This window comes from Culicoides brevitarsis, chromosome 1 (assembly GCF_036172545.1).
Source record: "Culicoides brevitarsis isolate CSIRO-B50_1 chromosome 1, AGI_CSIRO_Cbre_v1, whole genome shotgun sequence".
Taxonomy (NCBI): Eukaryota; Metazoa; Arthropoda; class Insecta; order Diptera; family Ceratopogonidae; genus Culicoides; species Culicoides brevitarsis.
Genome location: NC_087085.1, coordinates 40,886,779 through 40,913,083, shown reverse-complemented (window position 1 = coordinate 40,913,083; position 26,305 = coordinate 40,886,779). Strand labels below are relative to the sequence as shown.

General features: G+C 29.0%; 6 protein-coding genes across 8 annotated transcripts in view; 4 read left to right on the top strand and 2 right to left on the bottom strand.

Moving 5' to 3' along the window:
- The window catches only part of LOC134837841 (homeobox protein ceh-10-like), a 40,043-nt gene extending 37,696 nt beyond the window's left edge, over positions 1 to 2,347 (top strand). Inside the window, exons 7-9 of the mRNA XM_063853233.1 lie at positions 616 to 790; positions 948 to 1,413; positions 2,089 to 2,347. Of these exons, the coding sequence (XP_063709303.1) occupies positions 616 to 790; positions 948 to 1,413; positions 2,089 to 2,347 (900 nt within the window). The remainder of the gene's footprint in view (positions 1 to 615; positions 791 to 947; positions 1,414 to 2,088) is intronic.
- A 1,394-nt stretch (positions 2,348 to 3,741) lies between these two features.
- LOC134836992 (ankyrin-3-like) lies at positions 3,742 to 7,308 on the bottom strand. The gene is made up of 5 exons (XM_063852295.1): positions 7,109 to 7,308; positions 6,835 to 6,894; positions 6,726 to 6,776; positions 6,543 to 6,656; positions 3,742 to 5,207 (listed from the first exon to the last, which is right to left on the bottom strand). Exons 1-5 carry the CDS (start codon positions 7,221 to 7,223, stop codon positions 4,021 to 4,023), a joined length of 1,527 nt encoding a protein of 508 aa, XP_063708365.1. The 5' UTR covers positions 7,224 to 7,308; the 3' UTR covers positions 3,742 to 4,020.
- An 89-nt stretch (positions 7,309 to 7,397) lies between these two features.
- On the top strand, positions 7,398 to 15,729 carry LOC134838202 (phosphoinositide 3-kinase regulatory subunit 4). The gene is made up of 5 exons (XM_063853677.1): positions 7,398 to 7,585; positions 7,649 to 7,829; positions 8,763 to 10,715; positions 13,892 to 15,354; positions 15,408 to 15,729. The coding sequence occupies exons 1-5, from the start codon at positions 7,491 to 7,493 to the stop codon at positions 15,616 to 15,618; spliced, it is 3,903 nt and encodes a 1,300-aa protein (XP_063709747.1). The 5' UTR covers positions 7,398 to 7,490; the 3' UTR covers positions 15,619 to 15,729.
- Positions 15,730 to 16,790: 1,061 nt separating this feature from the next.
- On the top strand, positions 16,791 to 19,399 carry LOC134838401 (pachytene checkpoint protein 2 homolog). Of its 3 annotated transcripts, none has more exons than XM_063853925.1 (3): positions 16,791 to 16,914; positions 16,970 to 18,280; positions 19,360 to 19,399. In XM_063853925.1, the coding sequence occupies exons 1-2, from the start codon at positions 16,868 to 16,870 to the stop codon at positions 18,264 to 18,266; spliced, it is 1,344 nt and encodes a 447-aa protein (XP_063709995.1). In that variant the 5' UTR covers positions 16,791 to 16,867; the 3' UTR covers positions 18,267 to 18,280; positions 19,360 to 19,399. The 3 variants fall into 3 exon arrangements, with proteins under 3 accessions (XP_063709995.1, XP_063709996.1, XP_063709994.1); XM_063853926.1 differs by having other exon boundaries at positions 19,286 to 19,373; XM_063853924.1 differs by lacking the exon at positions 19,360 to 19,399 and having other exon boundaries at positions 16,970 to 18,384.
- LOC134838403 (tRNA-splicing endonuclease subunit Sen34) lies at positions 19,231 to 20,378 on the bottom strand. The gene is made up of 2 exons (XM_063853927.1): positions 20,250 to 20,378; positions 19,231 to 20,194 (listed from the first exon to the last, which is right to left on the bottom strand). Exons 1-2 carry the CDS (start codon positions 20,305 to 20,307, stop codon positions 19,401 to 19,403), a joined length of 852 nt encoding a protein of 283 aa, XP_063709997.1. The 5' UTR covers positions 20,308 to 20,378; the 3' UTR covers positions 19,231 to 19,400.
- A 48-nt stretch (positions 20,379 to 20,426) lies between these two features.
- LOC134836186 (conserved oligomeric Golgi complex subunit 6) lies at positions 20,427 to 22,438 on the top strand. Its single transcript, XM_063851456.1, has 2 exons — positions 20,427 to 20,566; positions 20,624 to 22,438. Exons 1-2 carry the CDS (start codon positions 20,495 to 20,497, stop codon positions 22,394 to 22,396), a joined length of 1,845 nt encoding a protein of 614 aa, XP_063707526.1. The 5' UTR covers positions 20,427 to 20,494; the 3' UTR covers positions 22,397 to 22,438.
- The last annotated feature ends 3,867 nt before the right edge of the window (positions 22,439 to 26,305 follow it).

The window sequence follows — 26,305 nt, the reverse complement described above, 5'->3', positions numbered from 1 at the left end:
GATTATTTTTCATTAGATTTGAGTGCAAGTGCAAAACGTTTCTTTTACACACAACATTAACCAACCAACTTTGGTCCACATTATTATTTATCTATTTTGATGATATGATTACCCCTCAGCACGTATGGTATTTAATGTAACAACTTGTACTGTTCATCCCTTTTTTTCATAAAATTTGTAACGGTTCAAGGGAAATTTTTCTTGTTTGTTAGCATATGATCAAGTAGATCGTCGCGAACTGTCTTTTGGGAATAGATTTTTTTTTTGTTTCGAAGCTAAAATAATTTGTACGAGAGTGAAAATAAATGTAAATAAAAGTGTGTGAAAATTCTGAACTGCAGTGTTAAGTACATTAGGGATGCAGGGAGTATATTGGCAAAATATTAAAACAAATTATTTATAGTGTGTTATTTTGATTATTTTATTTTAATACATGATGTTGATGACGTCTCCGGGGACAGGTACTTTATGGATGTAACTTTTTTTCAATTTAATTTAATCAATTTAGTGATAATAGCGTGCAGTTAGAGAGAAAATTGGCATTTAGAACTCTTTTGTCGACAAATAAATTTTTTTTTGTGTCGGATTTTAAAAGATTTTTTTGATTTTTTTCAGGTTTGGTTTCAAAATCGACGTGCAAAGTGGCGCAAAACGGAAAAATGTTGGGGACGAAGTACAATAATGGCGGAATATGGCTTGTATGGCGCTATGGTGAGACACTCTTTGCCGCTTCCGGATACTATTTTGAAGTCGGCGAAGGAAAATGAGTCTGTTGCTCCATGGTTGCTAGGTATGGAGGCGAAAAGTAAATAATTTTTTAATTGAATTATTTTTTAGACACGTAGTTTAGTCGAAAATTTATGATTTTTTAGAACATTTTTATTGTTGTTGTAATTTTTTCTCATTTTCCGAAATTAAAATAATTTTTTTTTAAATTTTTCTTTTAGGCATGCACCGAAAATCCATCGAAGCAGCAGAAACGTTGAAAAATTCCGACGATTGTAGCGATCGAGAGGATAACAAGACGGATGACAGTGATGCAAGTGTCGGATCTGTTGCGTCAAAAGCTCCTCCAATGTCGCCTGTGAATAATAATAACAACAACAACAATTCGAGCAATAATATGTCGCAGCAACAGCAACATCCGCCGCAAGCAGACTCACCGCATTCCATTGTCTCGGTAACGGGACATCATTCGCCGTCGCCGCACACGATGATGCATCCGGCGACGCATCATCAACTAAGTCCCATGGATATCAGCGGCAAAAAGGACTTTAGCAACCCCAATTCTAGTCCATCGTCACATCACAGTAATCCAAATAGCAGTAGCAATAGTTATAGTAATTTGCATGATGCAGACCCCGAGATGTTTAGGTGGGTTGACTACAACAGAGACCCCATTTCCTATATACGGTGATTAGATTTTCTTATTTTTCTATTTAAATTCTAATAAAATTAAGAAAAAAAATTATTTGATTAAAAAAAATTTTTTTTTAAATAAAATTTTAAAAAAGGTAAAAAAAAAATAAATTTAATAATTAAATAATTTAATAAACTTAAAAATTTAATTCAGTTTTTAAAAAAATCAATAAATTTAAATTGATTAAAAATAAATATAAAATTAATAAATTTAAATTTTAAAAAATTTAATTCAGTTTTTAAAAATTAATTAAATTTAAATTGAAAAAATTAAATAAATAAAAAATTTTAAATAAAAAAAAAATTTAAAAAAATTAAAAAATTAAATTTAAAAAAAAATAAATTTTATTTTAATTAATTTTAAAACATTTTTAAATAATTTTTAATTAAATTAATAAATTTTTTTAATTAAAAAATAAATTATTTTAAAATTAAAAATTAATTAATTGACAAATAAAAAAAAATATTGAAAATAAATGTTTAAAAAAATAATTGAAAATGTGCAATTTGTTTAAATAAATTGTTAAATTGTTTATTTTTATATTTTTTTTTAGATTTTTAAAGTTTAAAAAAAATTATTTAAATTAAATAACCTTAATTTATTAAGAATTTTTTTTTTTAATTTTTAGAAAAAATAATTAAATTTTTTTCTTCAATTTTTTTTTACAGAAACAATTCCATCGCATGCCTGCGAGCAAAAGCACAAGAACACCAACGTCTCCTACTACAAGTACGTTCCTTAGCTGGACTTCAGAATCCAATGTTGACTGGATCTCCGCAACCGTTAGACAGTAACGCCAATACATTAGCACACTCTCCCACGCATATTCCGCATCCGCATCCCCTGAATGCGCATCATCACAACGAGGCCCAAGCAATCGATCACAGCACAGCAGCACGAGCGGGATCTCCAACAGCTACCTATTGACATTAATATAATTCATACGAAAATGTGTAATAAATTACCTAAAAACTAAAATTAACTCTTAAAAAATTAATTATGATATTAAAAAATAATTAAAATCAAGCCTGACTTAAATTTTATTTTTTTTTTTTTGTTGAAATTAATTGTGAGCAATCAAAAATTATTATTTTAAAAAATTAAAATTAAATCTCGCGCTTCAGATTCAATTAAAAGTGCAATATAAATTTACTTTATTTTGGCTTGGCAATTCGCTGTGTACAAAGAAAAAATATATATAATCGAAAATTGCATAAAAACGAAAAAAAACTATTTAAAAATAAAAATTAATTACAGAAATAAGGAATTAATTAAAAATAATTATTAAAAAAAAATGCATTTAGATATTTAATTATTGCAAGGAAAAATAAATTTTTAATGTATTTAAGAAGATCTTTTCATTTATTAAAATTGTATTAATTATGTAATAAATAACTATGCTAAAATATATGATAGTTAGACATGTAAAATTAAGAAAAAAATAAATTTAAGGAGATTATAATCAAGAAAATAAATTACATTCAATTCAAAATTTAAATTTTTTATGTGTTTTTTTATTGATTTTTTTCAGTTTTCAATGATTTTAATGCGCAAATAAGATACGAACCTTAAGTTTTTTTCTGTATAATTTTTTTTCTCAGAAAATCGATGGTTTCTTTTTATGGAAATTAAAAAAAAATATTTGGCTTCAATAATTTAAATTCAAAATAATAAAATATTTTGTTCAGAAATTTTTTAAAAAATTAATATTTTAAATTAATTAAATTTAAATTTTTAACATTGAAAATAAATTGTAAGTATACTTTTTTTGTTTTAATTTTTTAAGTATTTTGTAATTTTTTTTTCGACAATTTTTAAAATTCAATCGATTAATATTTATAAATGTTAAAATTAAAATAAATTAAAATTAAATTAAATAAAAAAAAATTATTTAATTTTTTATTTTATTTTTTTAAATTTAATTCAATAAATTAATGAAAACTTTAATTTAAACAAATTAATTTAATTAAATTTAAAAATTTTTTAATTTAATTAAAAAATTTAAATTTTAAAAGCCTTTAAAAAAAAATTAGATAAAAACATTTTTTTTTTTTTTTTTTTTGAAAAAAATATCAAAAATTTTTAATGATATTTTAAATTTTTTATTTAACGATTTTTTTTATTTATTTATTCTTGAATTTCATCATAAAATTATTTAAATTTATTTAGGTTAAAATTTTTATTAAAATCTGAAGCTCAATTTTTTTTTATTTTTAAAATTTATTTTTCTCTATTTTTTATGAGTTTTAAAATAAAAAAAAACTAAAATTTTCTGTTTTGAAAATAATAAATTTTATTTCTTTTATTTTTTTCATCTCAAAGATCGCTGCTTTGTTTTTAATATTTTTAGCTTGTTACAAGTTGTTAACAAATTAATTTTAGAATTAATTCTAATTCACATTTATGTTGATGTTTTTTTTCAATCACTTCTAAGTTAGGTAATTACGACTTTCTTTCACTCATAATTTTTTTTGAACAATTTCATCAGATTTTTGGCTTGATTGTTCATGAAAAACGAAAAAGGAATGCTTACATTTCTATGAAATTTTGTCCTCGACAATAAATTAGTGCAAAAAAAAAAAATAAATTCGTGAATTTTTTTAGCATTTTGAGTTTTTCACATTTTGGAAATTCGTTCGACCGAAGTTTCTTTGGATTGCGGAGATGCGCGACGGTCGATTGAGGATGAGTGACATGAGACGAATGTATTCGACATTCGAGAATGGCTGAAAATGGTGTTTGACACAGTCGAAGATGAGTTTGTTGATGTAAACGTAGTTCTCGAAGGAACGGGTCAAGTCACTTTGGCGCCATTTGAAGTTCTCCTGCACATGCGGATCGATCATTTCGGCGAGAATCATGTCGATGGTGTCGCTTTCGTTCATGCCGAGATACTGTTTGAACTTGAGTTCCAAGCTGCGTTTCATTTTGGGGACTTTTAGGATGTTCTCGAAGATGTCCAAGCTGTGTTTCTTCTTGATCGGGAACTTGAGAGACAACAACATGTCGTCGTCGATGAGATCATCAGCGTCACTTGACTCCGAATCGTGCGTTTGTTGCGAATTTTGCGCTTCCTCGATTTTTGTTAAACGTTTTTCGATGTTGCCGAGACGTCGTTCGATGCGTTTGAGGTAATTTAGGATGTCGGCATTTGTCGATTGCGATGCTTCGGTGTGCGTCGTGTGAATCGACGGGCTTGTAGCTGCTGTCGTTACGGGTTGTTGTGACTCGTTTCGCTCGTCGGATGCCACAGAAGCCGTTTTGTGCGTCGAATCGGGCACTTTACTCGCAATTGGCACGAAAGACGTGGGATTTATGAGAAAATCTTGATGGTTATGCGGATGATTATCGTTACTATTACTATTGTTAGTCACAACACTGTTTTCATTGTTACTTGTAGGTTGCTGCTGATGCTGCGCATTGGTCAGAAAATTTGTACTTTGTCCGTTAATTGGCTCGTTTTTGTCACAATCCTTCGGCGGCGGCGGCGGACTCGTAACGGCACTTGTCGCATTGAGAAGCTCGTGAAAGATTTTTTCGTGCTGCTCGTCGTTCATGTTGTGCTGAAACAAGTCCTGGAAGTCGTCCATTATTTCGTCATCCATGACGGAGGCTTCCTCGATAAAGTCGAAATTGCGCTGCGGATCGAGATCCTTTTCGGTGGCTTCGCTATCCGTGTCGTCGGACAGTGCTATCACATCGGGGGTTTTCGCAGGTTCATGCTTCACGAGCGAACGCGGCATTTCCTTATCGAATAATGACTGAAGTTCATCATGCTTTGGTTCTCCTGATAAGAAAAAAAAAACAAAAATTACGTCAGTTTTTTTTTATTGTAGGAAGTAAACACGAGTGAATCATTAGATCTCTTATCTCGGTAAGGCGGGTTAAATTTAATTAGGCGAATAAAATTTTTGAAAATGTTTTTTTTTAATTTTTTTTCTAAATTATTTTTTTTATTTATTTTTGATTTTTTGTTAAATTTTTAAAAATGAATATTTTAGTGTTAAAAATTAAAAACTCGAAATGAAAAATTTTTTAGAAAAAAAATTTTCGATCTCGAACTGAAATTTTTAGATCTCGAAATTAATAATTTTTCTTAAAATGAATATTCGACAAGATTTTTCTTAGAATTTTTTAGATTTTTAGAAGAAATAAAAAATTTTTGAAAAAAAATTATTTTCAAAATTAAAGTTTTTATTCTCGAAAATGAAAATAAAGCTCTTATAAAACTGAGTTTTCTTACAAAATGAACACTTTTGTTTTCGAAACGAATAGATTTAGTCTCGAAATGAATTTTTGTATCATCGCAAAGAACAATTAAACCCAATAAATAAACAAATATATTCTCGAAATGAAAATTTTTGCTTTTTAAAAAAAAAATTAAATATTCCAAATGAACTCTTTTTCTCAAAATAATTATTTCGATCTCGAAATAAAATTTTTAGTTCTCGAAATGAATTTTTTCGTTCTTTAATTTGACTTATTTCAATATTTAAGAAATATTTAATCTCTCGAAAAAAAAAATTTTATTTTGAAAATGAAATTTTTAGATCCTTTTATTTGAAATTTAACCATAAAAATTCAAAAATTTCGTATGAAACTTTTTATTTAATTTTTAAAATAAATTATTACGAACTCGAAATGAACATTTTCTATCTCGAATTGAAAATTGACTCTCCAAATAATGAATTTTTTTTTTCGATATAAAAATTTCGTTCTGAAAATTTACAAATTTTTTTTGAAAAAATATATTTTAGTTTTCGTATTCAAAATTTTGGATCTCGAAATTATCATTGAAGCTCTCGAAATGAATTTTTTATCTCTCGAAATGAACAATTAATTTACGAAATAAAATTTTTAGTTTTCGAAAAAAGCTTTCCTATCTCGAAATGAGAATTTAGATCATGAAAACCTCGAAATATTTACAAAATAAACTTTTGAATTTTCTAAACAAATAATTTCGATCTCGAAATGAATTTTTTTTTCAACAAAATGAACTTTCAACTCTTAAAATGAACGTTCGGGTAAACAACCAAAAGTAAAATAAAAAATTCACCTCGCCTAACTAAATTTTTTTTCACACGAGATAAGCCACACAAAATCTAAAATAAACAAACGTTACCTTTAATAAATGTAGTAAATGCCGCACTCGTTTGTTTATTTTGTGTAAGTTGTTGTTGTTGCTGGTGCGTTTGATGAATACTGACATTCCGCAAAGTCAGCGTCGGTGTGATGACTGCAAAACAAAAAAATTACATGATAAACGTTATCAGCCCATAAAATGGGAGTCAAATTGTAAACTTACGCCCTCCGCTGCTCGACGTTCCTCGTGAACTGTCATCAAGGTCATGCAAATCTGCAACGAAAAATGCACTTTTGACGTTGAAAAATTATTTAAAAATATAAAAACTCACCTGAAAGCCGGGACGGATTGAGAATTTGGCAGACCTTGGCTTCAGTCTTGATTTCTTTGCCTGAAAAGATGAAGAAAAAAATATTTTTTCAATCGAAACCCGCATGTACTTGAACTCCCTTTCCCTTCACGGAGTGAAAGGTGTGAAATGAAGTCACGATTTTTGATTTTTTTCAACAAATTTCGTTCAAAAAGTAAAAAAATCGTAAAATTCGAGCTTATCACGAGTGAATTTTGCGTGAAAACAAAGAAACATCACGAGAGAAAGTGCAAACCTTTGGAATTGTGAGTCCCGAAAGGCATCAACTTCACAAACTTCTTGTTGTTTTGCGTGCCATCGGATTTCAGTATCTCGAGTTTGATGCGTTTCGGCTGGAATTCCGTCGACATCCTGCGATTCGTTTGGCAGTTGTACACATCAATTTGCAGTTAAAAAAGAATTTTACTTCAATGGTGAAACAAAAGAAAACAAAAGGCTCGTTTGTGACAAACTGCAGTGACGTTTTCGCCAAAAATGCTCGTCGGGCATGTCAATCAGCTGGTTTTCGAGCTGGGCACGACGAACAAAAACAAAACAAAAGAAATTCACAAATTGCGAGTAAAAATTATTAAATTTCCTGTTTTAAAACCCGAATCGAGTGCAAAAAAGAGGAAAAAATGGGAAATCAATTGGTAGCGGTTGCTCCATCACAAATTTTACCCGTTGAACATTACTTGGTGCCCTTTGAACTCGATCTGCAATATGAAGCAAAGTAAGAGATTCACAAAAATTTTGAACGCAAAATAATTTTTTTCATTTTTTTTTTAATTTTTAGTATGGGAAGTACGAGATTTCTTAAAGTAGTGCGGGCAAAAAGTGACGAAGGACCCGTCGTGATAAAAGTTTTTGTGCGTCATGATCCTTCTGTGCTTTTGGATGTGCATGAGAGAAGATTAGCAGAAATTCGTAAAGGGCTGAATGGAGCAATTAATTGTTTGCCATTTCAGCGATGGTTTGTAAGTATAAAAATTATCAATTTTTTAAAGAGAAAAATTTCAAAAATTTTCCAAAAAATAATTTTTTTTTCATTCGAAAATTTCAAAAATATTTAATTTTAAATTCAAAAATTTTTTAAATTATTTTTTTTTTTCAAAAGTAAACGAAAATTTTATTTTTTGCGAGAAAAAAATTAAGAAATATTATATAATAAAAAAAAAAATTAAATAAAAAATAAATAAAAATTTTTGATGAAATTTGTTTAAAAAATTTGGTTTAATTTATTTCTGATTTGTGAAAATTAGAATTATTTTTTTTAATTAAAAATGAAAAATTTATAAAAATCAAATTTGTTCAGACATTAAAAAAATCAAATTAAATTTAAAAATTTTAAAAATAATTAAAATAATTAAAAAAAAAATTTAATTTATTAAGACAAATTTTCATTATTTTTTGTATTAATTTTTCTTCAAAAAATTATAAAATAAAATAAAAAAATTAATTAAAAAAATAAAAATAAAAAAATTTTAAAAAAATTAAAAAAAAAAAATTAAAAAAAAAAAAATAAAAAAAAATAAAAAATAAATTAAAAAAAAATTATAATTTTTTTTTTAAATTATTTTACAAAAAAAATTAAAAAAAAATTATTAATGAAAAAATTAAAATTAAAAATAAAAATTTTTTATAAAAACAAATCTCTTTAAAAAATTATAATTTTGGGAAAAATTCTGACGAGAAAACATTTGAAATTTATATATTTTCTTATTAATATTTCAATAATTTTTTTCAGTAATTAAATTTTATAAAGAAATTTGTTAAAATATAATTTTAAAAATGAACAAAAATTACAAAAAAAATTTTCCACGGGTTAAAAATTTTTTGGAAATTTTTCAAATTTATTCTTATATTCAAATTCAGCAAATTTTAATAATTTTTTTCATTTTTTCTCACAGTTAACGGAAAAAGCAGGCTTAATAGTGCGTCAATACGTGAAACACAGTTTGTACGAACGCATCCCAACTCGTCCATTCCTCACAGTCATCGAAAAAAAGTGGATTACGTTCCAAATCTTATACGCCTTGTACCAATGTCACAAGCAAAAAATCTACCACGGCGACATCAAACTCGAAAACATCATGCTAACCTCCTGGAATTGGATTTTACTCACAGATTTCGCGTCATTCAAGCCCGTTTACCTTCCCGAGGACAAACCAGCCGACTATAATTACTTCTTTGACACGAGTCGACGACGCACGTGCTACATCGCGCCCGAAAGATTCTTGAAATCGCCTTCTGTGGAGAAAGAAAACGAAGGATTGACACCAGAAATGGACATTTTCTCAACAGGATGTGCTTTGCTCGAACTTTGGACTGATGGAACTGCTCCGTTTGAATATTCGCAACTTTTGGCCTACAAAAACGGCGACGTTGACATGGCAACGAAACACTTGCAAAATATCGAGAACAAAAATTTACGCGGATTACTTGCTTCGATGATTCATCTGGATCCGAAACAGAGAAAAGCAGCGGAAATTTATCTCGACGAAGAACGAGGAAGACTTTTTCCCGAATATTTTTACTCTTTTTTGCAATCTTACGTGCAAATGTTCTCATCAACGCCAATAATGCCCATTGATGACAAATTAACGAGACTTTATTCGGATATCGAGCAAATAATTGAGATTTTATGTGATAAGGACACGAGTGTAACAGGAGATTCTGTCGCAAAACCCGAAGAAAACACAAACGGATTGATTTTAATGACAACTGTGGTAACTTCATGCATTCGCGGCATCAAAAGATGCAACTCGAAAATTTTCGCGTTGGAAATTTTGCATAAATTAGCACAAAATACGAGTTCCGACATCATTTTAGATCGAATTTTGCCCTATATTTTGTATCTAACGAGCGATCCGCTGCCTCGAGTTCGCGTTTGTGCTTTGGATAAACTCACGGAATGCGTTTCTTTGGTCCAAAGACTCCCGAAAAGTGATTGGAATATTTTCCCGGAGTACATTTTACCATCAATTTCACCTTTAGCCGACGATAAATCCGACATTGTTCGCATCGCGTATGCTCGAAACATCGCAACTCTCGCAGAAACTGCCGTGAAATTTTTGCAGCATCAACAACAAGATTTTCCCGACGAAATGACGTCACAACGGTATGAAATGGAGCTCAATGCCTTGCATGAAGTGTTGGAACAGGCAATTATGTATCTTTTAACGGATTCCCAATCGATTGTGAAGCAAACTTTAATTGAATCGGGAATTACCAAATTATGCGTCTTTTTCGGGCGTCAAAAAGCGAACGACATAATTTTATCGCACATGATCACCTTTTTGAACGACAAAACAGACAAAAACCTCCGTGGTTCGTTTTTCGATTGCATCGTTGGCGTCGCTGGCTTCGTTGGAACTCACTGTTCGCCAATTCTCGCGCCGTTATTGGAACAAGGACTTACCGATCCCGAAGAATTTGTCATTGCAAAGGCAGTTCGAGCAACAACAGCTTTGACTGAATTGGATTTGATCCAAAAATCAGGCCTCGTGGATTTTATCAAGGCTTGCGGATGTTATTTGAATCACCCGAATTTGTGGATTCGACACGAAGTTGGGGGTTTGATATCGACAGCGGCGAAAAAATTGTCTCCGTTGGATGTGCAATGCAAAATAATGCCGTCGATCGTGAATCATCTGAAAATTCAATTGATTCAAGTTGAGAAGCCGGAGTTACTGTTGGATTGTTTGCAGAAACCATTGCCACGAACGATTTATGATGCAGTGTTGAGATTTCCGGAAATTGAGCAGTTTATTGATGTGATTAAACAGAGGAAGACAATAAGGGATCGCGTGAATCAGGGACAGATGCCGCAGCAGATTGAGATGTCGACTTCTGTTAAAAATGTGAGTAGTTTTTGAATTTATTAAAATTTATTTTTTTTCTAAAATATTTTTTTTTATTTTATCCTATTTTGTCAGATTTATCTATTTTTTATTATTTAATTTTTAAAATTTTGAATTGGATGAAAATTTGTCAGAGGGCTCTAATTTATCATTTTTAATCATTTTATAACTCAAAACTGCCAAAAAATTGAAACTGAAAAAAAATTTTTTCTTTGACATAATTTTGTTTTAAAAACTAAATCAAGAGCAAAAAAACTGTGTCAAAAACTGTGTCAAAGCAATTTTTGTCAAATCAGAGGGCTCTAATTTATCATTTTTAATCCAAATGGATAAAAATTTGTCAGAAGGCTCTACTTTATCATTTTTAATCATTTTTACTTGCCAAAAAATTGAAACTGTGCATAGTTTTGTTTTAAAAACTAAATCAAGAGCAAAAAAACTGTGTCAAAAACTGTGTCAAAGCTATTTTTGTCAAATATTGCTCCAAATGGATTGAAATTTGTCAGAGGGCTCTAATTTATCATTTTTAATCATTTTATAACTCAAAACTGCCAAAAAATTGAAACTGAAAAAAAATTTTTTCTTTGACATAGTTTTGTTTTAAAAACTAAATCAAGAGCAAAAAAACTGTGTCAAAAACTGTGTCAAAGCAATTTTTGTCAAATCTTGCTCCAAATGGATTGAAATTTGTCAGAGGGCTCTAATTTATCATTTTTAATCATTTTATAACTCAAAACTGCCAAAAAATTAAAACTGAAAAAAAAAATTTTTTCTTTGACATAGTTTTGTTTTAAAAACTAAATCAAGAGCAAAAAAACTGTGTCAAAAACTGTGTCAAAGCAATTTTTGTCAAATCTTGCTCCAAATGGATTGAAATTTGTCAGAGGGCTCTAATTTATCATTTTTAATCATTTTATAACTCAAAACTGCCAAAAAATTGAAACTGAAAAAAAATTTTTTCTTTGACATAGTTTTGTTTTAAAAACTAAATCAAGAGCAAAAAAACTGTGTCAAAAACTGTGTCAAAGCAATTTTTGTCAAATCTTGCTCCAAATGGATTGAAATTTGTCAGAGGGCTCTAATTTATCATTTTTAATCATTTTATAACTCAAAACTGCCAAAAAATTGAAACTGAAAAAAAATTTTTTCTTTGACATAGTTTTGTTTTAAAAACTAAATCAAGAGCAAAAAAACTGTGTCAAAAACTGTGTCAAAGCAATTTTTGTCAAATCTTGCTCCAAATGGATTGAAATTTGTCAGAGGGCTCTAATTTATCATTTTTAATCATTTTATAACTCAAAACTGCCAAAAAATTGAAACTGAAAAAAAATTTTTTCTTTGACATAGTTTTGTTTTAAAAACTAAATCAAGAGCAAAAAAACTGTGTCAAAAACTGTGTCAAACCTTTTTTTGTCAAATCTTGCTCCAAATGGATTGAAATTTGTCAGAGGGCTCTAATTTATCATTTTTAATAATTTTGTAACTCAAAACTGCCAAAAAATTGAAACTGAAAAAAACTTTTTTCTTTGACATAGTTTTTTTTTTAAAAACTAAATCAAGAGCAAAAAAACTGTGTCAAAAACTGTGTCAAAGCAATTTTTGTCAAATCTTGCTCCAAATGGATTGAAATTTGTCAGAGGGCTCTAATTTATCATTTTTAATCATTTTATAACTCAAAACTGCCAAAAAATTGAAACTGAAAAAAAATTTTTTCTTTGACATAGTTTTGTTTTAAAAACTAAATCAAGAGCAAAAAAACTGTGTCAAAAACTGTGTCAAAGCAATTTTTGTCAAATCTTGCTCCAAATGGATTGAAATTTGTCAGAGGGCTCTAATTTATCATTTTTAATCATTTTATAACTCAAAACTGCCAAAAAATTGAAACTGAAAAAATTTTTTTTCTTTGACATAGTTTTGTTTTAAAAACTAAATCAAGAGCAAAAAAACTGTGTCAAAAACTGTGTCAAAGCAATTTTTGTCAAATCTTGCTCCAAATGGATTGAAATTTGTCAGAGGGCTCTAATTTATCATTTTTAATCATTTTATAACTCAAAACTGCCAAAAAATTGAAACTGAAAAAAATTTTTTTCTTTGACATAGTTTTGTTTTAAAAACTAAATCAAGAGCAAAAAAACTGTGTCAAAAACTGTGTCAAAGCAATTTTTGTCAAATCTTGCTCCAAATGGATTGAAATTTGTCAGAGGGCTCTAATTTATCATTTTTAATCATTTTATAACTCAAAACTGCCAAAAAATTGAAACTGAAAAAAAATTTTTTCTTTGACATAGTTTTGTTTTAAAAACTAAATCAAGAGCAAAAAAACTGTGTCAAAAACTGTGTCAAAGCAATTTTTGTCAAATCTTGCTCCAAATGGATTGAAATTTGTCAGAGGGCTCTAATTTATCATTTTTAATCATTTTATAACTCAAAACTGCCAAAAAATTGAAACTGAAAAAAAATTTTTTCTTTGACATAGTTTTGTTTTAAAAACTAAATCAAGAGCAAAAAAACTGTGTCAAAAACTGTGTCAAAGCAATTTTTGTCAAATCTTGCTCCAAATGGATTGAAATTTGTCAGAGGGCTCTAATTTATCATTTTTAATCATTTTATAACTCAAAACTGCCAAAAAATTGAAACTGAAAAAAAATTTTTCTTTGACATAGTTTTGTTTTAAAAACTAAATCAAGAGCAAAAAAACTGTGTCAAAAACTGTGTCAAAGCAATTTTTGTCAAATCTTGCTCCAAATGGATTGAAATTTGTCAGAGGGCTCTAATTTATCATTTTTAATCATTTTATAACTCAAAACTGCCAAAAAATTGAAACTGAAAAAAAATTTTTTCTTTGACATAGTTTTGTTTTAAAAACTAAATCAAGAGCAAAAAAACTGTGTCAAAAACTGTGTCAAAGCAATTTTTGTCAAATCTTGCTCCAAATGGATAAAAATTTATCAGAGGGGCTCTAATTTATTATTTTTGATCATTTTTTTTATTTTTATAAAATTAATTAATTAATTTTAATTCTTGTTATTAATTTTGTTTTTGTATTTTTAAAAAAGTATTGCTTATTTATGAAAAAATTTATAATTTTTTTTAAAATATTTTTCCTTAAATTTTTTCTATTTTTATTTTTGAAAATTTTAAAAATAACTAATTAAAAAATTTCAATTTAATTTCAGCTCTTCCGCCGCTTACAAAACGACGGTCTTGACGAAATCGCCGAAATCCAACTTCTCTCAATGTCAAAACATCTTCTGAAAATTCACCGTTATCGCAGTATCGAGGAACGCAAATCAGATGGCGCCAAAGTTCGTCAACTCGATGGTCGCTTAAAAGTTGCTCCCGGCATCTGTTTAGAAGTCAATTTAAATGATCGTCAAACGAAGAACGACTTGATGAAACGTCATCGAAAAACGGGTTCAGATGCTTCGAATTTGGATACTTTCACAAACATCGACTCGCCATCTCCAACACCTTCGTTACCATCAAACGACTCAATTTTGGCTTCGAACAACCAACCGGCAATGTCTCTCGTGGATTACAGCATGCCCGACAGAATTTCCGTGAAAGAACAAATTGCCGAATGTCGCGGGCAACTAGATGGGTTGATTGATGAATTAAAAGGACAATATTCGGTCAATTCTCACGATTTCACAGAACTTTCGACTTCGTATCAGATCCCGTCAAAATGGAAACTCAAAGGAACGCTGATCGCACATTTGCACGAACATAAAAGTGCGGTAACGAGAATGACGTCGTTGAAGCCGTTTTCTCATTTGTTCACGAGTATCTCGACAGATGGCACTGTTAGACTTTGGGATTGTAATAAATTGGATGGGCAACACAGCATTAATCGATCTCGTCAAATTTATTCCGCAGATACGCCTTTATATGCCGTTGCTGCCTGCGAATCGGGTCAATCTATCGCTGTAGCAGGCAAAGATGGGACATTATTGCTTCTGAAACTCGATCCAACATCGGGAAAGATGGCGCTTCAACAAGCAAAACATCTCGATACGAACAGCAATGGCGAAGGATGCGTCGTCGATATGATGCCGTTGGACCAAGGATCGCAAAATACGATCGTTTATTGCACCGTTTACGGCTCGATCGTCGGTTGGGACATTCGCATGCCCGAAATGGCGTGGCAATTCGAAAATGACTTGCACAAAGGCGTCATCACGACAATGTGCATCGATCCAACAAGCAGCTGGCTCGCCGTTGGAACAAGTAGCGGATGGCACATTTGTTGGGATTTACGTTTCCGTCTCCCGATTCACGGCAAAAACGGCATAAAACATCCGCATGACTCACGAATCCGTCGAATCACGTGTCACCCGACCGAATCTTCGTGGCTGATCTCATCTTCGCAGAAAAATAACGAAGTTTTCTCGTGGAACATCGAAACGCAACAACGTCAAACAGCATTTTGGGCGAGTCCGGCGCCAGCTCTCTCGAATACGACAACTTCGTCGCATTCGGTTTGCGCGATGTTGACAGGCGCTGTCGATAAAACGCCATTTTTGCTCACGGGAGGCAGCGATCAGCGGATTCGTTATTGGGATTTTGCAAATTCAGACAATTGTGCTGTCGTTGTTCCATCGCCCATGGATGCAATTAATAAATCCAGTATCACTTATGAGTAAGTAAAATTATTTTTGAAGAAATTTAATTAAAATTTTATTTTTTTCAAAGTTCTCGTTTGATCGATGGAACAAGAGTAATTCAGGAACTCGAAACAAAATTAAGTTCAACGAGAAAAACGGAAGATTCGGCGAGATCAGCGCCAGAATTGCCTCATCCAGGACATCATGATGGCATAACGGAACTTTTGATGTGCAAAACTGAGAAGCAGGTTTTCGTTGCGTCAAGTAGTCGAGATGGAGTCGTCAAACTCTGGAAGTAGATGACTTTCTTCAGATGAAGGATTTATGAATTTTTTAATGACAATGTGATCAAAATATTTATTCCAATTTTATGAAATATTAAAAAAATAAAATAAAAATAAAAAATTATATTCAATTAAAAATATTTGAAGCTTTAATTTAATTTTAAAAAATTTTTCTAATTGGAGTAAAAAATTGTGAGTATGTAATAAAATTTCTTTTGCAAAAAAATTCACAAAAAAAAAATATAGGAAAATTTTTATTAAGTCATTTTCGTTACGATTTCGATTTCTTTGAAAAAAAATAATTCATCAAATAAATACCTTCATATTAATTCTATTAAAATTTTTAAAATTATTTTAAACCATTTTTTGTAACTTTAATTAACCTTTAGCACGTGAAAGTTACAACAAATTTTTAAAAAAATATAAAAATTAATTTTTGATTTTTTAATTTAATTTTAAATTAAATTTTTTTTTTCGTTTTTATTTAATTTTTTAAATGAATTTTTAAATCAAATTAAATTAAAGTAAAAAATAAAATAAAATTTTCTAAAAAAAAATTAATTTTATTCATTTGATTTAATTAACTTAAAATTATTATTAAATAATTTATTAAATTAAAAAATATATTTATTTATTTTAAATATTAATTAATTTAATTTTATTAAATAATTCATTTTATTTATTTATTTTAATTTATTTTTGAGTCTTCTCTAAAAATTAAAAATTCTAAAAAAAATATAATTTTTTTTTATATTTATTTATTTTAGTTTTTGATTTATTTTCATAGATTCACAAAAAAAAATTTAATTTTAAGTAATATTTATTTTAATTATTGAAAATTTTAATTTTATTTGAATTTTCTTGTATAAAAATAATTTTCATAAAATTACTGAATTTATTTCTCCAATTTTTTTGATAAATTTTTTTTTTGTGTTTGTAAATTTATTACTTTAAATGGCCTAAAATTAATTTTTAATTTGTAACTCTAAAAGTAGATAATAAATAAACAATTAAAATATTTAAAAACGATTAAATTGGTTAAAAAATTAAATATTCAAAAAAAAATGTAAGTTTTTTAAATTTTTAAAATAATTTTTTTTTTAAACTCTTTAACGACTTTTTCTACAATTTTTCACTCAAAAACCATTACTCTTTTATGCAAAACCCTCGCCATACTCCTCATAAATAGAAATTCAAGACAAAGATAAACAGAACCGCGGCAAAACATAATTTCACAATTTCTTTATTTTTTTGTTAATTTGGGATGAAAATGTCGCATCTAGTCAGAGTTGAAGTTGCGAGACGTCGAAGGTAACAAAAATCTTTAAAAATTTTCACAACTTTTAAAAAAAATTTTTTTTTTCAGCGACGTCACAAACGAGGATCTCGAAAAATTGTTACTCGAACTGATTTCCGACAACTTGGAAGAGGCCATAATTTTACCAACACAGAAATTGCTCAAAATCGGGCACTTGAAATGTCCCGTGAAGCCCGAATTGAAGGAAAATGTCGAAAGTTTGGTGATCGTCGATCAACTCGAAGAGTCAAACACATTCAAATTTTTCTTTTACGTCGTAAATACCGAAGATCCTGACACGGAATATTTAAGCACGGATAAAGATGCGGCTGAAGTTGAGGCTGGAACGCATTGGTTGTTGCCATTTCACGAGTTTGAAGGCTTGTACGAGAGTTTGATCTACGAAAAAGGGTTGAAAGAGAAATTTTTGAGTATGGTCGAGACAACATTACTTTTCTCGAAAAAGGGTGTGGATCAACACATTGTCGCCTGTAATCGTCTCGCACTGCTTTACGGGCCTCCAGGCACAGGAAAAACCTCTCTTTGCAAAGCCATCGCCCAAAAATTGGGAATTCGCATGCAAAAAGAATACCATTTCACGCATTTGATCGAAATAAATTGCCACAGTCTCTTCTCGAAATGGTTCTCGGAAAGCGGCAAACTCGTAATGCAACTTTTTGGCACAATTCTCGAGCTAATTGAGAACCCGACGTCCCTTGTGATTGTCCTGATTGACGAAATCGAGTCAATTGCGTATTCGCGAACGTCCGTAAGTAGCGCCGAGTCGACAGATTCGTTGCGTGTCGTGAACGCCGTACTCACGCAACTCGATAAAATCCGAAAATATCCAAATGTTTTGGTAATGACGACCAGCAACGTCACGCAATGCATCGATCAAGCGTTTTTGGATCGCGCTGATGTCATTCAGTACATTGGCCCGCCCATCGTTGAAGCAATTTACGACATTTATTCGCAAGCCTTGCACGAATTGCGTCGTGTTGGGATTCTCGAAGCATTTTCTGACCTCATTCCGATCGATTTGCTGATCGAAGCAGAGAATAATGAGCCGTTAGTGCACGAAGTTTTGAATGCTGCGCGAATGAGTTTTGGTTTGAGTGGCAGAACTATTCGAAAAATGGCGTTTTTGACTCATGCTCAGTTTCAGCAGAAGGAAAAAATTGACATTATGGAGTTTGTGGTAGCGATGAAAGATACGATTTTGAAGCAAATTGCTGAGAAAAGGAATGTTAATAACATGATCGAAGTGACTGAGGATCAATATTTGAACGAAAGTCAGTTGATAGCGATGGATCCAAATAGTTACAATATCGTACAATTGAATGGAATGACGTTAAATGGACATTAATTTGAAGCTTTCAGGTTTGAAAATATTTTAAGTCAAAAGAAAATTTTATTTTTTTGCTTCAGGCTTCAGATTTTTGGCTTAAAAATTAAAAATTAAAGCTTTTTAAGATAATTTACTTTTTCTTAAGTTGAAGTTTTTAAGTCAGTTAAGTCAATAAAAATATATTAAATTAATTAAATAATTTATAAATTAATTAAAAATTATAATTAAAAAATTTAATTCCATTTTTTTTTAATTCGGATTTTTTAAAAATTAATTTTAAATAAAAATTAAATTAAAATACAAATAATTTTTAATTTTTTTTTTAATTAAAAAATTGAAAAATTAATTTTTAAAATTTAAATTTTTTAAATTATTTTTTTGAAATGTTAATTTGTTTTGAAATTGACCAAAAAAAAATTTTTTTAAATCCAATTTTTCACTTTTTTAAATTTAATTTTAAAATTTTTAAAAGAACGTTTAATTTTTACCAAAAAATTCAAAAATATTTATTTTTCGTTGATAGTTTCTTATTTAAAATTGAAGAAATCATGGGACAAAAAATTTAAATTTTTTTAAAAAATTAATATTTTAATTCTTTTTTTATTTTTTAAATTTTTTTATTTAAAAAATTCTTTATTTTTACAAATTATTTCTTGAAAAAAAAAATTATTTTTTTTTAAAAAAAATTTTTTAAGATCGAAAATATAAATTTTTCATAGAAAATCTATTTTTTGCCAAAAATTAATGTTTTAACTCTATTAAAACAAAAAAAAAATATATTTTTGGAAACATTAAGTTTAAAAAAAATATTTAATTAAAAAACTTAAAAAAATATTAAAAATAAAAGTAATATTATTTTTAAAAAATTATTAAATTATTTATTAAATTAATTTTTTAATTAATTATTTTATTAATAATTTGCAATTAATTTATTAATTATTTAAAATAATTTAAAAAATTTTTTTGACTTAATTGACTTAAAATTTTGACTTAAGAAAAAGTAAATAAATTTATTCATCTCTAATTTTTGCTCTAAGCCAAAAATCATCTAAAATTCGAATTATTTTAAAGAATTTAATTTTCTTTTGACTTAAAACATTTTCAACCAAAGCACTCTTTACGTAAAATTAATTAATAAAAAACATTTTTTTCTTAATTTTCATCGATTTCCATGTCATTCGCAACTGGATTGACCCATTTTAGTGTTCGATATTTGATTTTTCCATCATTTTCGGGATAGGCAAGTAGACAACCTTTCTTCACAGACACTGAAGTTCTTCCGTGAACAACCATTTCAGGTTCAGATAACTCCCTATCGACAATTGTAACGATATGAGAAGCATGAAAATGCAAAGGATCCCCTGGATAACACAAAAAATCTCCGGAAAATGTCTCGCCGCAAGTAATTGTATGCCCGCGTTCCCATAAATCGTGATAAACTTTCAATTTAAATTCATTTTTCACTTGAATTCGCTCTTTTAACGTCTCTGAAACGGGAAAAGGATGCGATGTTGGCACATGAACAAGTCGATTTCTCAACGGAGCATTTGCTAATTTCGTTTCGTGATCAGAAATGAGCTCTTCAATCGACTTCTTTTTAAATTCCTCATTTTTTTGTCTTTTACGAAGACTTGATTTGGCTTGTCCTTCATAGATTTTCTGCACATTCTCTTTAAAAATTGTCATGGCTTTGTCATTTTCGAAGGATTTCATTTCAGAAGCTTGTCTCTGAAAATCTTCGTGAAATTTTTTCTTCGTTTCTTCATCCGGAGGCGATTTCAAGTCTTTTTCAACAATAACAACGAATTTTTTATCAACTAAAAATTGAGCTTCAACATCTGTAAATGTCGCTGGAAGACTTTTGTAATCACGATTGCCAAGATTTCCGATTCCGGGACCAATTAAACTGCCAATTACACGATGCTCGTAGCGAATTTTGAAGTAATCTAAAAGAAAAAATGAAAATTTTTAATGGTTGAATTAAAAAAATAAAATTTTTACCTTCTCCGTTGAAGCAAAAGACTCTTCCTCTGATGAAAGTAAGTTTAATTGGCTCCATTTTTCCATTAAAAATTAAATTTTAATAATTTTTTCATGATTTCAGGTTCGAAAACTGGTTTCAAAACAAATGCCGGGTGAATTTGACACTTTAAACGTCAAAAAATCAGCTGTTCAAATGTAAACAATACGTGTCGAATTCTGTTTTAATCAAAAATTTAAACAAAAAATCTTTGTAAATCCCAAAAATGGCTGAAACTGAGGACCCCATTCAACGCAGGGTTCAAAAAGTGCTCGAAACGCGTTACGAAAACAACAAAGTAAGTCCCTAAAAAATAAAATTTCTTCAAAAAACATAAAAAAAAATTTTTTTTTAGGAAACTTTGGAAGTTCTTCAAGACCTTTCAACCTACTTTGGCGAAAACACGCTCGCCAATCGTCGTAATTTCCGTAATTGCGTCGAAAAACGAAGTTTAGCCATAAACGATGAATTTCTCGGAGCTTTTACCGACATAAAAAACGTCGTCGATGAAGTTTGTGGTAACATCGCAGAAATGTCGACTGCCGTCAAAGAAATGAAAACTCGCCTTAAAAACACGGAAGAACAAACACAGGAATTGATCAGCAAAACAAATCAACTTCAAGGAAAAAATGAAATCCTTCAAAAACAACACACAATTGCGAGTGCCTTCATCGAACATTTCCAACTTTCGCCGGAAGAAGTGAAAAAATTGGATAAAAACAGCCCGATCGACGAGGAATTCTTCGGAATCATCAAAAAAATCCAAGAAATCCACAAAGAATGCAATTTTTTGGTGAAAAGTGGCACCGAAACGACCGCTTTTCTCGATATAATGGAAGAAATGAACGGATTTCAGGAGTTGGCATTGGAAAAACTTTATAGATGGACTCAAAATCATTGTCGGAACTTGGATAGCAATAATGAGACCATCGATCCGTTAATTATGAAGGCAATGCAACAACTTCAAGATCGTCCCGGGCTATTTAAATGCACAATTGACGAATATGCGGCGAATCGCAGAACGATTTTAGTGAGAAATTTCATCGACGTGCTCAATAAAGGCCCGAAACCGATAGAAATGCAAGCAAATGACCCGAAAAAGTACATAAATGACATGATGGCGTTCCTGCATTCGTCGTTACTGGTCGAAAAAGAGAATTTACTGCTGCTCGTGAAGAATTGCGATCAACTGGATACCTCGAATTTACTTCAGTCAGCATTGGTGAGCATTTCTGATGGCATTCCGCATCCCCTAAAAATGCGCGTGCAGAATATTTTGAATTGCAAAGACACGATTGTGCTTTATTCCATTTGTAATTTGATCAAATTCTACCAAAATATCATCCATGGCTTGATAAAAGGCGGAAATGGGAAGCTTGAGACTTGTTTGGAGGAATTAAGACAACTTTCGGAGACAGCGTACATCTCGTCGATCACGTTAAAGGTCAAAAGTCATCTCCAACAATTCAATGAACATCAAATAAATGACCTCAATCCGCCTCCGAGCTTGTATTCGTTACTTTCGTTGCTCAAAGAGATCCTTTCTGTCGTCGCAAATATGGTAGATGAGCGACAATCGGACATTACAAAGGTCGTTCAATGCATCGTTGATCCCCTTTTGCAGCAAATTAACGTCACAGCATCACAATTGACGACAACAACTGACATGGCGGTTTTTATTCTCAACTGCATCTACGAAATTCAAACAACTCTGGCGATTTTTGAGTACATGGATCAACGATTGGAGCTTTTGGAAGCCTCAAGTGAAGCACAACTCGATACACTGACGTCGGAACAGGCAAATTCGCTCGTTGCTAATTTAAATCTCACGCAATTGTACACGGTTTTGAAGAGCGGATCGAAATTTGATGCGCATTTGTTAAAGTTGTTCCTTAAAAAGTTTGATGAGTTTTTGGAGATGCCCGATATTTTGTTTTTGCCGCAGACGAATTTGCTGATAGCCTCATCGCATCGAGAAGCGGTGCAGAAAAGGTCGTTTAATGTCATTCATGCGATCTATAAGCAGTTGTATGAGCGTGTGATGGATCCGGAAAGCGGGTTTGATGCGAATTTGTTCCAAAAGACGCCGGATATGGTGTTGGAAATGTTGGGGTTGAATGAGAAATGAAGATTTTCTGTGAAAATAAAATAAAGAAAAATTAATAAAGAATTAATTAATTAAGAAAAAAATTGTTTTTTGTCTTAAAATAGCTGAAAATAATAAATAATTTTAAAAAAAATATTAAAAATAATTTTAAATATTAAATAAAAATAATTTAAATATTTTCATTTAAATAATTAATTAAAAATTATTTTTAAAAATTAATAAAATATTTTTAATTTAATTTAATTATATTTTTTAAATAAAAAAATTTAAAATTAAAAAAAAATAAAAAACGAGTCTTTAAAAAAATTAAAAAATAATTAAAATTTATTTCTCAAATATAAAAAAAAATATTTAAAATTCTAAAAAAAAAATTTTTTTTTTAAATAAAAAAATTATAATAAAAAAATTATTTAATAAATAAAATTTAAATATTTTAATTATAAAATAAAAATATTTTTAAATTTAATAAAATATTTTTAATTTAATTTAATTATATTTTTTTAAATAAAAAAATCTAAAATTAAAAAAAAAATAAAAAACGAGTCTTGAAAAAAATTAAAAAATTATTTCTCAACTAAAAAAAAATATTTAAAATGCTAAAAAAAAAATTTTAATAAAAAATAATAATTTATTTAAAATAAAAAAGTCATAGTAAAAAATTTATCTTAAAATATTCTTAAACAAATAGTTTTTAATTATTTTTAAAATAAAAAAAAAATAATTAAAAAAAATGAAAAATTAAATTCTCCATAATTCATCTAATTTGCTCCAAAAAAATTTTATTAACAAAAAATTCCTGCAAATAATTTAATTATCAAGTCAAACAATTTTAAATTAATTTTTTACATGTCCATGAAACATACCTGGCAATGAAAACAAGGAAAAACCTCACCAACAACCAATGCAATTCCTAAAATTTAGCACTAAAATAACAAAATTACGGTTAAAACTCATGGAAATAAAATAAAATATTAAAAACCACAAAACAATTCGCAACACATGTACAATATGCAGGAAAAGTGTGAATTTTTGCTGCACATTTTAACACATTTACTAAATTTTCACGGAAAATTGATTCGAAACTTTCCATTCAACAATTTATCAATCCAGACAGCTTTCGTTGATAATGACGATAATTTCCAGATAATTCCATCCTGATGAAAGCTCAGAACGTAATCTACTTACATTTTAATGGCTACTATATTTTCTGAGCCTTTTTCATTGTTAAAAGCATTTTCTGCTGTTATGGAAGAAAATATTCATCATAATGAAATATCCCAAAACCATAAATTATCGTTTTGCACATAAATTAATGTGTACTGACACGACACGTTCATACGGTGACTTTTCCACATACCAAAATGGACACCGGCTTGTTGTTAAATATTTATGGTGTTTTAAAGTTTGCAGCTACCTATTTTTGTTGTTATTATTAGTTCTACGGTGCAGACATGAAGTTTTTTTGATGGACAGTTTGTGAGTTAAATTATTTTTGAAATTTTTGCATATTTACGAATTTTGTGAAGTTTTCTTTCGACGGTTTGTTCTACTTTTCATCATAGATTGTGGTTTGTGTGAAATGTAAATTTTTCTCCTGAGTTATAATTAAATAATATGGGTCAAGGATTTTAGTTTTTCTGAATTTTTTTCAAATATTAACGATTTTGTGAAATTATATTCAATGCAAATTTCTTTTGGTATTGAACTTTTTCTTAAAATCATATTAAATAAAATATCAATATATTGAATAGTTAAAATTTCATGTTTCGAAATTATAAAGTCTTATAAAGTTCAAATAAAATTTTTTTCTAAAAAAAAATTAGTTTAATCTTAAAAAAAAAAAATGTAAATAAATCAAAAATCTATTTTAAAATGAAAAAATAATTGAAAATTTTTTTGATATAAATCTTTTTTTAAAAAAAATCTATTCTTTTAAAAAAAATAATTAATAAAAAAATAATACGTTCTATTAACGAAAATAGGTTTTAAAATTCGTTCTCTTAACATTTTTACGTAATTAATTTTTTTAAAATTTTAACGAAACTTTAAAAATTTTTCAATATTTTTATTTAACAAAATTTTTGAGAATGAATTATTTTAATGAATTTTTATTATTATTTTTTTTTTTTTTTTGATTTTATGAAAAATAATTTAAAATTTGCCTAAATAATTGCTAAAAAAATTTCAAACATTAATGAAAAAAAAAAAATATTTTTCTTCGAAATTGATGTTCCATTAATTTTTAGCATTTTTTGAATTTGTAACGGATTCTTTTTCCATAAGAATTATCTACATTACGGTATTTTATTTTAATTTTTTTTTTATTTAAATTTTTTTTTCATTATTTTTTAGATTTTTTAATAAACCTTTTAAATTTTCGCTCAAATAAATTATTTTTTTAATTTCAAAACTTCCTCTCATGTTTCGCAATTTTTAAATTATTACGTGAAACATCAATTTTTCACAAATCCAATATTTCACATTCATTTTTCCCAATAAATCGCAGAGGAAGCTAACATTAAAAATCTATAAATTAATAAAAAGTTCTGAAAAATATTAACCGCAAATCGTTGCGAAACACAATAAAATATACCAAACTTTTGTCGTTGCTCGTTTAGTTTCCATTCAGAATTATTCCAATCAACTTCGATTCAATTAAAAAAAAAAAATGCAAAAATCAAACGAATTTGCTGAAGTTTGGCAATTGCTAAAGCAAATCGATTACGTTGCGGGAACATTTTTATTTGGCAAGCCCGAACCCTCAACATGGAAGGAAAAATATCTCGGCGCTACTTTCACCTTTGAAATTTTCAACACAATAATTTTGTGCCTTTCAACTCTAATTATTTCGAATTTCAGTTCAATTTCCATCACCATTGTTGCATCCATCACAATGACTTGCAGCGTCGTGTTTTACGTAATTTGGACCATGAAACGAAAAAAAATTCAAATATTTTCGTTGTTCGAATGGTGTCGCCATTTGTACGATTTTCCAAAAAAATTTAATCCCGCAGTGCTAAAAATTGCTGAAATCCGTTTAAAAAAATCACGTCGCCAAACACTGAGAATTGTGAAAATTTTCAGAATTTTGTTGTTCGCTGATGGTTTGATGGTAACTGTTGGAACGGCATTTCTTGGAATGTTTTTACCGGAAAACGTTTATCCGAAATATAAACTACCGTTGCCTGTACTTTATCCGTTTAACAATCGAGAAACATGGTTGAGGTATTTTGTTGGAATTTTGTTGCAAGTTAAAACGGCGATGGATTATATTGCTTTTATCACGTTGATGTGGGCAGTATTTTTTTGCATTATTTCTCATATTTTGGCATTTTTGGAGATTATTGAGTCGTCAATCCAGCTGCTGAAAGAAAAAATGGATAAAAAGTTGAAACGTAAAAATTTCGTTGAAGACTTAACTTTTGAAAAATGGATAAAAATTATCGCAATAATGATCATCGATGCTAACAAGTTCATTTTAAAGTTCAATTCTACCTTTTCGAATCCGTTTCTCTTGGTAGAATTAGGAAGCTTTGGAACATTATTATTTTTCGGCATGATTTTACTCTTGGTAAGTGAACAACTTGTCGTAGCGATGGGAGCTTTGTGGTTTCCAACACTTTTCTTCTTGATCTGCGTTGCCAACGAAAAAATTCTGGACAAATTTTCGGATATCAAGGAGAAACTTTATGACCTTCCATGGTACAGGTTAACCTCAAAAGAGCTAAAAATACTTTTGATTGCCATGCAATGCGATAATATCCAACCAGGACTTCAGGCATCCAATTTTCATTCCTTAACTATTGAAAGATTTGCCAAGTTACTTAACGTAGCGTACTCTAACTGCATCATTTTACGAGATTTGATAAAAAAATAAAGTCCATGGTAGTTTCTGATTGCTAAAGAGATCAAATCATATCACTGTATTAT